Below are 14,186 nucleotides of genomic sequence, written 5' to 3' on the forward strand. Positions count from 1 at the left end.
ACTTACTCCTTGGAAGGAAAGTTATGACCAACTTAGATACATATTCAAAAGCAGAGACATTACTTTGCCAACAAAGGTCCATCTAGTCAAGGCTATGGTTTTTCCAGTGGTCATGTATGGATGTTAGAGTTGGACTATGAAGAAAGCTGAGTGCCGAAGAATTGATGCTTTGGAACTGTGGTGTTGGAGAAGACTCTTGAGAGTCCAATGGACTGCAAGGAGATCCAACCAGTCCATCCTAAAAGAGATCAGTCCTGGGTGTTCACTGGAAGAACTGATGCTAAAGCTGAAACTCCAATACTTTGGCTACCTCATGTGAAGAGTTGACTCATTGGAAAAGACCCTGATGCTGGGAGGGATTGGGGGCAGGAGGAGAAGGGGACGACAGAGGATGAGATGGCTGGATGGCATCACTGACTCGATGGACTTGAGTCTGAGTGAACTCCGGGAGTTGGTGACGGACAGGGAGGCCTGGTGTGCTGTGATTCATAGGGTCACAAAGAGTCGGACACAACTGAGCAACTGAACTGAACTTAACTGAAGAGAGTTCTGGCCTGAAACTGTAGGGAGCTCCGGGATGCAGGTAGGAGTTAAAGCCACAAGAAAAACTGAGATCAAACAGGAGAGCATACAAGATGAGTAGGAGGCATTTATAATATCAAAAATTATGGTTTTAAAAAATAAATGTTCTCAAATAACAAGAATCGCATAACTATTAGAATCATTACCAGCAAATATTTTAAAGAACTCCATCCCTTTTCTTCTTGTGGCTGGATAGGCTTTTAATTGTTTGGAGAGATCAAGTTTATAAAAGGAAATTGGTCACTATGGAAACAGGCTATCCAATATCAAACAGGCAGTTTTACCACAAAAGGGTAATTACTTTAGTTTTTCCTTTAATTGTATGTTTTCATGGTTTTCAATAATCACATATCCTTTTGGTTAGAAAATTTCAGTCAGTTAATGACCTGATAAGCAAAAGCAGAAGCACTAACCCATAGCTCTTTGCCCAGGTTGCTTACTATGGGCACCGTGGATCCATACGGTCCCAGATGACTGCTATGGTCTAGATTTCAGTGGGGTGTGCAATTCACCTAATTTCTGTAGGCAGCCTAAGTCTAAATGAACAGAGTCACACAGATGGTGTCTCCATGTTCTCCTTCACGGCCAAAGCTCTTTTGTTAAGAACATGTTAATTTCATGTTACTTATCAATCATTATTCTAGGCTGCAGTGAAAATCTAAAGCTGTGTAAGAAAAGAAGAAAAATTATACAAACTTTCAATAATTTCAAAACTATACAAAATTTCAAAAATTATGTCACCAAAAATACTAAACAAAACTCATGAGAATTCTTACAATGTAATTGTCTTCTTTAGTTCATTTGTCTATATTTTTAAACTCAGGACACATTCATATTTAAATAATGTTACTTCACTAACCTTATCCAAAAAACTTTGTATCTCTGCTTCCTGGTTCTCTGTGTAAGTGATATATCTATGTCTCCCAATGGAAGCAATTATCTGCGTCTCTTTTTCCAGAAGTTCACACAAAGCAGCTTTCCTTTCAGCTCCAGTGAAAAACTGGTTAATGCGTGTGAGTTCTTCTTGCCGCCAGACTAGAGGAATAACATGAAAGACTCTGAGTTTTTAAACACCCACATCTTTACAGAGCATTTTTTACTATCACATCCTCACAAGCAGTATTTTATTTTTATATCAATTTAAATAAAATTATACATGAATAGCATCACTCATACTGTACACTTGATACATGAAAAAACAGGATGAAATGGAAGCTGAGACACAGCAATAAAAACAGAGTCAAGCAAACACAAGTCATAAGACATCAGTACAGATGATGTCAAATTATGCCTCCAGGTAAGCATACACACACCCCCAGTATTGGGAAAAATACGGCCTGGATTTAAAGCAGCCATGAACGTGTCCTGCTCAGCTTCCCTCTAAGAGTGACTGTAGCTAAGAGGCCAGGTGGCTGACAGTACCAGCTACAGCATTTCAGATCTGCAACCATGTTGGAGCAGAGACCACACTCTTCTCACTAAGCTGTCAGTCAAAAAAGGAAGAAGCACGGGAGAAGGGCCTGGCCATGGCTGCCCAAGAGTGGCATCTTCCGCGGCCAGTTATTATATCAGAGCTGACCACCTGCTGGCTCAGATTGCCTCAGAGTTCTGTCTGTCTGAGGATCTCCATCCCGCATCCTTTTTCGTTCCCTCTCTCAACTTTCACAGGTGTCAACTCCTATCTCAATCTGAAGACTCTCTATCTTTCCCTGCTCTCTCTTCCCTTTATCTTTACTTCAAACTCCATCCTGGTGTCTGCTTCTGCCAGTACCCAAATTGACAGTTTTATGTAGAATTGTTGACTTCAACTGTTTTCTTCATTACTAGCACTTTTAGTACCATTTTCCATCTCTTCACAAAATCCTAATTGTATCAGCAAATGTTATAAAATAATTACATTTACACTTAACTCAAACCAATGAATTAAGTTAAAATAATATTTACGACATTTTAAAGTGCGGGTTTGAGGACTTCTCTGGTGGCTCACTCAGTAAAAAGCAAACCTGCAAAGCAGGGTTTGATCCCTGGGTTAGAAAGACCTCCTGGAGAAGGAAATGGCAACACACCGCAGTATTCTTGCCTGGGAGATCCCATGGACAGAGACCCTGGTGGGTTACAGTTCATGCGGACACAAGAGTTGGACACGACTTAGTGTTGGACACCACCAAGTGTTGTTGTTGTTATCCAGTCCCTCAGTTGTGTACAATTTTTTGCAACCACATGGACTGCAGCATGCCAGGATTCCCTGTCCTTCACCATCTCCCAGAGTTTGCTCAAACTCATGTTCATGGAGTTGGTGGTGATACCATCCAGTCATCTCATCCTCTGTCGTCCCCTTCTCCTCCCACCTGCAATCTTTCCCAGCATCAGGATCTTTTCAAATGAGTCAGCTCTTCACATCAGGTGACCAAAGTATTGGAGCTTCAGCTTCAGCATGTCCTTCCAATGAATATTCAGAGTTGATTTCCCTTAGGATTGACTGGTTTGATCTCCTAGCAGTCCAAGGGACTCCAAGAGTATTCTCCAATACCACAGTTCAAAGGCATCAATTCTTCAGCATTCTGCTTCTTTATGGTCCACCTCTCATATCCATACATGACTAATGGAAAAACTATAGCTTTGACTATACTTGGTTGGCAAAATGATGTCTCTACATTTTAACACACTGTCTAGGTTTGTCATAGCTTTTCTTCCAAGGAGCAAGCGTCTTTTAATTTCATGGCTGCAGTCACCATCTGCAGTGATTTTGGAGCCCCCAAAAATAAAGTCTCTCACTGTTTCCATCGTTTCCCCATCTATTTGCCATGAAGTGATGGGACCAAATGCCATGATCTTAGTTTTCTGAATGTTGAGTTTTAAGCGAGCTTCTTCACTCTCCTCTTTCATCTTCATCAAGAGGCTCTTTAGTTCCTTTTTGCTTTCTGCCAAAGGATGGTGTCATCTGAATATCTGAGGTTATTAATATTTCTCCCCGCAATCTTAATTCCAGCTTGTGCTTCATCCAGCCCAGCATTTCACGTGATGTACTCTTCACAGAAGTTAAATTAGTAGGGTGACAATATACAGCCTTGACATACTCCGTTCCCAGTTTGGAACCAGTCTGTTGTTCCACGTCTGGTTCTAACTGTTGTTTCTTGACCTGCATACAGGTTTCTCAGGAGGCAGGTAAGGTGGTGTGGTATTCCCATCTCTTTAAGTATTTTCCACAGCTTGTTATGATCCACACATTTAAAGTCTTTAGCTTAGGCAGTGAAGCAGAAGTAGCTGTTTTTCTGGAATTCTCTTGCTTTCTTTATGATCCAGTGGACGTTGGCAATTTGATCTCTGGTTCCTCTGCCTTGTCTAAATCCAGCTTATACATCGGGAAGTTCTTGGTGCACATGCTGTTGAAGCCTAGCTTGAAGGATTTTGAGCATTACCTTGCTAGCATGTGAAAAGAGTGCAATTGTAAAGTAGTTTGAACATTGCTTGGCATTGCCCTTCTTTGGGATTGGAATGAAAACTGACCTTTTCTAGTCCTGTGGCCACTGCTCAGTTTTCCAAATTTGCTGGCATATTGAGTGCAGCACTTTAACAGCATCATCTTTTCGAATTTAAAATGACTCAACTAGAATTCCATAACCTCCACCAGCTTTGTGCATAATGATGGTTACTATCAATAAAAAATATGTCGCACACTACAAAGTATTGATTATTATCAACAAAGAATGTGTTGCACACTACAATATATAAAATAGATAATCAACAAGGACCTACTGCATAGCAGAGGTAATTGAACTCAGTACTCTATAATAACCTATAGGGGAAAAGAATCTGAAAAAGAATATATATATATATGTGTGTGTGTGTGTGTGTGTGTATAAATCACTTTGCTGTATATCTGAAACTCACACAGCATTGCTTCCCTGATAGCTCAGTGGGTAAAGAATCTGCCTGCAACGCAGGAGACCCTGGTTCAATTCCTGGGTTGGGAAGGTCCCCTGGAGAAGGGAGAGGCTACCCACGCCAGTATTCTTGGGCCTCCCTTGTGGCTCAGCTGGTAAAGAATCCGCCTGCAATGTGAGAGACCTGGGTTTGATCCCTGAGTTGGGAAAATCCCCTGGAGAAGGGAAAGGCTACCCACTCAGACATGACTGAGCCACTTTCACACAACATTGTGAATCAATTATACTCCAAAAAATTTTTTTAAAGAATGTGTTACATGAAATACACTCTAAAAGCAAATCATAAAATGCCAAAGAATAGCATTTTTATAAACTTAATTTACCTAAAGATTATGCTATATTCTTAAAATTAACCCGAGAAAATACAGAGTACTAGAGCCTACCCCAAACTTAAACAAATCAAAATTTCTGGCTCAGATATACTTATTTTAACAAGCACTACATTCATTTCTTATATATGCTAAATTTGGGGAAGAAAACTGTTTTATATCCAACATTGCAAAAAATGTCAAACTTTCATTAAAGGAAAAGCAGCGTTGGAAAGAACCTTAGAAGTTAAACAGTTCAACACTCGTCCCCATTTAAGATGGATTCTCCTCCTAGCAGTGCGGAGGAGACCTAGCTCACCCTGGTCCTAGTCCTAGCCTGTGACGCAAAACATAGTCAGTCTACTCTGCACGACATGGCACCAAAGATAACTGTCACAGTCCACTTAGATTTTCTCTTGTCCAGATAAAAACACTTCCCTTTATTAAACTGTATATAATTTGACATAATTTCATGTCCCATCCAGGTCTAGTTACTTTTTAATATATGACATGCCAAGTTTCTGACAAGATGAAGGTTTGTATACAGGCTGCTAGCTGCCCTCTCCTACGTTCTTCTAGAAATGATACAAGAAATATGAAATAGGGGGAGGAGAAGAAGAGACTGGAAGCAATACTACAAATCAGAGAGAGGTGTGATCCATGTGGTAGAAACTTTCACGCAAGTTCTTTAAGACATAGTTGCAGCTACCACTGGAAGACACTCAAGGAGGCACAAGTGTCGTCCCTCAAACAGCTGCTGTCTCATCTCAGAAAGTGAACGCTCTAGCAGAAGGTAGTAAACCTTAATTCAAGGACTCAGAACTAGAGAAAAGGGTGGGCTATAAATCCATCTGATAGTTTACCTCTTTTAAGAACATCTTTGACAAACTTTAAGAAGGAATAAAAAAAGAATGCTTACATTTCAAATCATTGCAGAAAATATTAACAATCATAAATGTTTGTGCAGAAAAAGACCAAAAAATTAGAAACAAAATGCATAAAGCAAGATGAGAGAAGCAAAATCAGGCATAATGATTACATTTAAAAATATGAAATGGCTCAATTTTTGCTGACAATAAAATGTTATATTTTTTTAAAAATCCAATGACATAATATTTTCCAAAGGTATACTTAAAGTGATGCCAAAGACTAAGCTTAAGCACAAAAGGATGATAAATATGAACAACAAAAAAAATAGATGCAGCTATATTAATATTTTGAAAATAGGAGGGAAAAGACTAAATATTCAAACCTTGGAGTAGAAGATAATTTTATGATGAAAGGTATGACTTTCATCAATTTTATGATGAATGTCATGAATATTTATACTGAAAATCACAGCCCATCAAGCCATATAAAGCAAAACTTCTAACAGTTATAAACACTACTGTGGTGAGTATATTTTATTTTATATAAACAATACAAATGAGTTACTCTATGAGAGTCAAACAAAGAGTTAAAAATCAAATTGCCACAGTATGATTAACAAGTTGAAATTAATATACATCAAGCTCTAAACATCAAAGATGAAAGTATATCTTATTTTCAAAGCTCTATGAAGCATTTATACAAATTTAAATAAATTCTATAAATTTAACTAAATTTAAAGAAAATCAACCTTGAATATTCACCGGAAGGACTGATGGCTGAAGCTCCAATACTTTGGCCACCTGATGTGAAGAGCCAACTCACTGGAAAAGACCCTGATGCTGGAAAAGACTGATGTCAGGAGAAGAAGGGGCAACAGAGGATGAGATGGTTGGATGACATCATCAACACAATGGATATGAGTCTGAGCAAACTCCAGGAGATAGTGAAGTACAGGTAAGCCTGGTATGCTGCAGTCCAAAGAGTCACAAAGAGTCAGACATGACTCTGAACAACAAGAAGAAATAAATTCTAGGAGTAGGAATGGAAGAAAACATAAACCCCCCCCAAATCAGAAATGACAAAGACTGCATTTTTTTGGACACAGTGCAATTCAACTACAATTAATAACAAAGTTTAAAAAAGAAATACATTCCTATCTGCTTAGAAATGTAATAAATTCTATCAAAAATAATACTTAATCAAAAAAGGTATGATTATCAACCATTTTGGAAATAAAGGGGCTTCTCTGGTGGCTTAGATGGTAAAGAATCTGCCTACAAAACAGGAGACCCAGGTTGGATCCTTGGGTCAGGAATATTCCCTGGAGAAGGGATGGCTACCCATTTCAGTATTCTTGCCTGGAGAATTCTAAGGTGATAATTTAAAAAAAAAAAAAAACACTACATATCACAATGCATGGGATGAAATAAAAATTGCAGTAAGGCCAGTTTGGGGGGATTTTATATAATTAAGCCTCAAATTTAAATCGGGCTTCCCCAGTGGTTCAGATGATAAAGAATCCACCTGCAATGTGGAAGATCCCCTGGAGGAGGGCATGGCAACCCACTCCAGCATACTTGCCTGGAGAATCCCATGGATAGAAGTACCTGGTGGGCTACAGTCCATGGGGTTTCAAAGAGTTGGACATGACTGAGCAACTAAGCACAACACAGAACAAATTTAAATCAGGCACCTGAACATTGTGTATTAGGATAGGGAGGATGGTGAGAGACTCAATTCCTAGCCAGGCTGATAAGAAGTCTGGGGGTCCCCAAGGAGAGAGGGGTCTGGGGTTCTCAAGGAGAAGATAGGGGTCTGGAATTCACAAGCAGGAGGAAAGGACAAACTTTTTTTTTAATCTCTACATTCCTTAGTCTTAGTCACATAAAACTTTTTTCTTTAAACTCTGAACTGATGATTACACAACAAACAACTCAGTTTAAACTCTGTACTAAGGATTATATGTTAGGTCCATGTTAGGCCCATGAATATTAGGTCCATGAATCAAGGCAAATTGGAAGTGGTCAAACAGGAGATGGCAAGAGTGAACGCTGACATTCTATGAATCCGCAAACTAAAATGGACTGGAATGGTTGAATTTAACTCAGATGACCATTATATCTACTACTGTGACCAGGAATCCCTTAGAAGAAATGGAGTAGCCATCATGGTCAACAAAAGAGTCCAAAATGCAGTACTTGGATGCGATCTCAAAAACAACAGAATGATCTCTGTTCGTTTCCAAGGTACACTATTCAATATCACGGTAATCCAAGCCTATGGGCCTCCCTGGTGGCTCAGCTGGTAAAGATTCCGCCTGCAATGTGGGAGACCTGGGTTCGATCCCTGGGTTGGGAAGATCCCATGGAGAAGGGAAAGGCTACCCACCCCAGTGGCTCAGAGGTTAAAGCGTCTGGCTGTGATGCGGGAGATGTGGGTTTGATCCCTGGGTCGGGAAGATCCCCTGGAGAAGGAAATGGCAACCCACTCCAGTATTCTTGCCTGGAGAATCCCATGGACGGACAAGCCTGGTAGGCTACAGTCCACGGGTCGCAGAGTCAGACAAAGCTACTTCACTTTTACTTTCCAAGTCTATGCCCCAACAAGTAACACTGAAGAAGCTGAAGTTGAATGGTTCTATGAAGACCTATAAGACCTTTTAGAACTAATGCCCAAAAAGATGTCCTTTTTATTATAGGGGACTGGAATGCAAAAGTAGGAAGTCAAGAAACACCTGGAGTAACCAGCAGATTTGGCCTTGGAGTACAGAATGAAGCAGGGCAAAGGCTAACAGAGTTTTGCCAAGAGAATGCACTGGTCATAGCAAACACTCTCTTCCAACAACACAAGAGAAGACTCTACACATGGACATCACCAGATGGTTAACACAGATATCAGATTGATTATATTCTTTGCAGCCAAAGATGGAGAAGCACTATACAGTCAGCAAAAACAAGACCAGGAGCTGACTGTGACTCAGATCATGAACTTCTTATTGCCAAATTCAGACTTAAAATGAACAAAGTAGGTTCAGATATGACTAAATCAAATCCCTTATGATTATACAGTGGAAGTGAGAAATAGATTTAAGGGACTAGATCTGATAGATAGAGTGCCTGATGAACTACAGACGGAGGTTCGTGACATTGTACAGGAGACAGGGATCAAGACCATACCCATGGAAAAGAAATGCAAAAAAGAAAAATGGCTGTCTGAGGAGGGCTTACAAATAGCTGTGAAAAGAAGAGAAGCGAAAAGCAAAGGAGAAAAGGAAAGATATAAGCATCTGAATGCAGAGTTCCAAAGAATTGCAAGGAGAGATAAGAAAGCCTTCCTCAGCAATCAATGCAAAGAAATAGAGGAAAACAACAGAATGGGAAAGACTAGCGATCTCTTCAAGAAAATTAGAGATTCCAAGGGAACATTTCATGCAAAGATAGGCTCAATAAAGGACAGAAATGATATGGACCTAACAGAAGCAGAATATATTAAGAAGAGGTGGCAAGAATACACAAAATTGTACCAAAAAATCTTCATGACCAAGATAATTATGATGCGGTGATCACTCACCTAGAGCCAGACATCCTGGAATGTGAAGTCAAGTGGGCCTTAGAAAGCATCAATATGAACAAAGCTGGTGGAGGTGATGGAATTCCAGTTGAGCTATTTCAAAACCTGAAAGATGATGCTGTGAAAGTGCTGCACTCAATATGCCAGCAAATTTGGAAAACTCAGCAGTGGCCACAGCACTGGAAAAGGTCAGTTTTCATTCCAATCCCAAAGAAAGGCAATGTCATAGAATGCTCAAACTACCGCACAATTGCACTCATCTCACACGCTAGTAAAGTAATGCTCAAAATTCTTAAGCAGGCTTCAGGAATACATGAACCGTGAACTTCCAGATGTTCAAGCCGGTTTTAGAAAAGGCAGAGGAACCAGAGATCAAATTGCCACCATCCACCGGATCATCAAAAAAGCAAGAGAGTTCCAGAAAAATATCTATTTCTGCTTTATTGACTATGCTAAAGCCTTTGACCATGTGTATAACAACAAACTGTGGAAAATTCTTCAAGAGATGGGACTACCAGACCACCTGACCTGCCTTTGAGAAACCTATATGCAGGTCAGGAAGCAACACTTAGAACTGGACATGGAACAACAGACTTGTTCCAAATAGGAAAAGGAGTATGTCAAGGCTGTATATTGTCACCCTGCTAATTTAACCGATATGCAGAGTACATCATGAGAAACGCTGGGCTGGAAGAAGCACAAGCTGGAATCAAGATTGCTGGGAGACATATCAATAAGCTCAGATATGCAGATGACACCACCCTTATGGCAGAAAGTGAAGAAGAACTAAAAAGCCTCTGGATGAAAGTGAAAGAGGAGAGTGAAAAAGTTGGCATAAAGCTCAACATTAGGAAAACTAAGATCATGGCATCTGGTCCCATCACTTCATGGGAAATAGATGGGGAAACAGTGTCAGACTTTATTTTTGGGGCTCCAAAATCACTGCATATGGTGATTGCAGCCATGAAATTAAAAGACACTTACTCCTTGGAAGGAAAGTTATGACCAACCTAGATAGCATATTAAAAAGCAGAGACATTACTTTGCCAACAAAGGTCCATCTAGTCAAGGCTATGGTTTTTCCAGTAGTCATGTATGGATGTGAGAGTTGGACTGTGAAGAAAGCTGAGTGCTGAAGAATTGATGATTTTGAACTGTGGTGTTGGAGAAGACTCTTGAGAGACCCTTGGACTGCAAGGATATCCAACCAGTCCATTCTAAAGGAGATCAGTCCTGGGTGTTCTTTGGAAGGACTGATGCTGAAGCTGAAACTCCAATACTCTGGCCACCTGAAGCGAAGAGTTGACTCATTGGAAAAGACTCTGATGCTGGGAGGGATTGGGGGCAGGAGGAGAAGGGGACAACAGCGGATGAGATGGCTGGATGGTATTACCGACTCAATGGATATGAGTTTTGGTAAACTCCGGGAGTTGGTGATGGACAGGGAGGCCCGGCACGCTGCGATTCATGGGGTCGCAAAGAGTCAGACCTGACTAAGAGACTGTACTGAACTGAAGGATTATATACCAACAATGTATCCTGCTTGAGGACAGTTTCTTCTTCCTGAAAACCTTCTGGCTAATCCTGTTATCTTAAAATGTAAATTATGGGAGTGGTTCTAGTAAGATCTTTAGGACCTCCAGACATTCTTTTGATTTATTGTAATAACTAATTTTAAAAGTATATAATCTCCCTGCTAACATGCAATTCTTTTCATTTACATAGAGATGATTTATTACTTTATTGTCAGAATGATGAAGCTTCAGAATCTCATGAACTGCACTCTGGCCATAGAGTCAAACTTATTTTTCCTCTGAACTTCAAAAACCTAGTTCCCTGATCTGGTATTATACTTGCCAAAATGCTATCATTTCCTTGCCAATTCAAAATACTCAACAGTAATTTTTGAACAATTATTATCTGAAAGGAACCATATAAGGTTTGATGGTACATACAAAAGTGAGAAAGGCATAATGCCTTCTCAAAAGAAGTGAACATTTCTCTTTGCCTGTCCCTCGTTGGACAGACCATAAAATCCTTCCACTGGAACAGAATTTTTGCTTTTCATTTCAGTTACCTTTACCCAAAAGCCTATCATTTTTCATCCTTAGGTTTAAAGACTTCCTTTGGGTAAATATCCTTTGACATAAGGTTACTTCCTCTTACATTCTATTACATATAATTCAATCAAGTAAAATGTACTCTCAGTTGTTACATTACAAGCATGATTATTACTCACTTGTTACATTGCAGGGTTATTTCAGAATACATTACATTTATATATAACTTACATAATTAGAATTTACACTTTCCTTTCATTAAAATTTTAGGTTTACTTTTAACACTAGTCTCTGCATCGAAAGGTTAAGTATCTGAAGCCATAAGTGTTGTTTGTGGCCTTCTTCTGTTATAACCACTAACTTTCATGATATCCAATTTACAGTTTTGTCAGATTATTTCTTCCTCCTCTCAAATTTCGATTTGAAATCATCCTGCTAAGGTCAAAGATTTGTCAGTCATGCTCTTTATAAGAATCCATTCTGTCCTTTACCAGGAATACATTATTCAGATACTGTACAGCTTGGTCTATTTGTGAATTTAAAAGCTAAATTGTATTCAGCAAAAGAGTTGTAAATTTAAGAACTAAATTATGTTATGAAAGTCCAGAAAATCCATGATTGATGAGTATACCATTTAAGAGTAGTTTTACTAACCAAAAAATTTTTTAAATTTGACAATATCTATATACTAAAAGGCAGTATATGAATAAAGATGAAAATTGCTTGCTTGTGGAAATAATAACTGAGAATATTTACCTCATGGGATTATATGGATGTTCCCGGAAAGCAAATAAAAACTGAATGATATTAGTAAGCATATTTTACTTCCTAGTTTTACATTAGAAATTTTTGGTACTGGTAATAAATTTAAGCCACTAGAATATTAAACTATTTTGCAAACCTCAAAAAGCAATATACTGGTCGGTTAGATTAACTAGGTGAATCTATACCTATATATAGTGTTTTCAAATACTTTTATATCCATATATATTCAGGTTTTATGTTTTGTTTAAATTATTAGTATGACTTTAAAAAAGAAACAACCCAATGAGGCTAATTAGAACCATGAAAATAATGGACCTTATTTCCAATAAAATTCTCTATTAGATGAAGAACCTCCATGTAAAGGTTACAACATGGCATAAGGAAAATACTATCACTCAACTACCAATAAGGAACAGAAAAACACAGGAACCAGGAACAGCTATAAAAAGCTGATTTTATAACTGATTTGACAGTTTCTAGAACTATACACAGAAGACAATGAAAAGATGAGAGAGTCTTCCTACTCTCATAAAATATATCCTCCCTGGGAATGAAAAGAAAAGCAAACAACAACAAAAAAGCCTGGAATCCTGCATTAGTTTGCTAGGGCTGTCATAACAAAGCACCACAGTCTGGGTGGCTTAAACAACAGAAATTTATTTTCTCACAGTTCTGAGGGATAGGAGTTCAGGATCAAGGTGACAGCAGAATCAGTCTCTCCTGAGGGCCTCACTCCCAGGCTCGTAAAGGGGCACCTCCCTCCAGTGGCTCCACATGGTCATCCCTCTGTGCAAGAGTGTCCTTATGGCCTCTTCTTAAAGTCATACTGGGTCCAGGTCCCATATGACCCCACATTTTCTTCATTAGTTCTTTAAAGAACCTATTTCCAAATATTGTCACATTCTGAGAACTGAAGTTAGCTTCAACATTTGAATTTGAGGGGAACACAATGCAGCCCATAACAATGTCAGTAACCTCCAGTATTCTTAAAGAAAAAGATATTAAAGCAACTGGTTCACTTGAAAGAATACAATTATTTTCCTGGGCCTCAAGTTCAACTATAAAATGAAAGGGCAATAATAAAATATAAAGTCAATACACATTCTAAAATTTCTAATATAGAATAAACTTGCTATTTCCAAGCAAGAAACAGCAGAACATACAATATTGTCCCCATCACCAGCAATTTCTATGCATTTGCTTTTAAAATTCTCATGACAGACTGGAACCCTGAATGGAAAGAACCAAGAGAGAGTCATACTGAATCCCAGGGTCAGATCTGCCAATAGATGGAGCCCATGGAGTCGCCAGAGGCTAGAAGTCAAGGGACCTTTAGATCAAGAGGTAATAATTAAAAAAGAGAACACCATTAGCACAAGTTCAAGCAAAACAAAGGGTCACTTCAGTTCAGTTCAGGCGCTCAGTTGTGTCCAAGTCTTTGCAACCCCATGGACTGCAACACACCAGAGGCCTCCCTGTCCATCACCAGCTCCCGGAGTTTACCCAAATTCATGTCCACTGAGTCGGTGATACCATCCAACCATATCATTCCTGTTGTCCCCTTTTCCTCCTGCTCTCAATCTTTCCCAGCATCACAGTCTTTTAAAATGAGTCAACATTTCGCAGCAGGTGGCCAAGGTACTGGAGTTCCAGTTTCAACATCAGTCCTTCCAATGAACAATCAGGACTGATCTCCTTTAGGATGGACTGGTTGGATCCCTTGCAGTTCAAGGCACTCTCAAGAGTCTTCTCCAACACCACAGTTCAAAAGCATCAATTCTTTTGCACTCAGCTTTCTTTATAGGCCAACTCTCACATCCATACATGACTACTGGAAAAACCATAGCCTTGACTAGACGGACCTTTGTTGACAAAGTAATGTCTCTGCTTCTTAATATGCCATCTAGGTTAGTCATAGCTTTCCTTCCAAGAAGTAAGTGTCTTTTAATTTCATGGCTGCAGTCACCATCTGCAGTGATTTTGGTGTCCAAAAAGATAAAGTCATCCACTATTTCCACTGTGTCCCCATCTATTTGCCATGAAGTGATGGGGCCAGATGCCATGATCTTAGTTTTCTGAATGTTGAG

The 14,186-nt window shown here is 39.2% G+C and overlaps 1 protein-coding gene across 2 annotated transcripts in view; it reads right to left on the bottom strand.

Annotated features, from left to right (window-relative positions):
* Positions 1–14,186, bottom strand: part of IQUB (IQ motif and ubiquitin domain containing) — an 82,057-nt gene that overhangs the window by 35,280 nt on the left and 32,591 nt on the right. For both annotated transcript variants that reach the window (XM_070788075.1, XM_070788076.1), the window contains exon 8: positions 1,442–1,617. In XM_070788075.1, the coding sequence (XP_070644176.1) occupies positions 1,442–1,617 (176 nt within the window). The remainder of the gene's footprint in view (positions 1–1,441; positions 1,618–14,186) is intronic.

This window comes from Bos indicus, chromosome 4, assembly GCF_029378745.1.
Source record: "Bos indicus isolate NIAB-ARS_2022 breed Sahiwal x Tharparkar chromosome 4, NIAB-ARS_B.indTharparkar_mat_pri_1.0, whole genome shotgun sequence".
NCBI lineage: Eukaryota > Metazoa > Chordata > Mammalia > Artiodactyla > Bovidae > Bos > Bos indicus.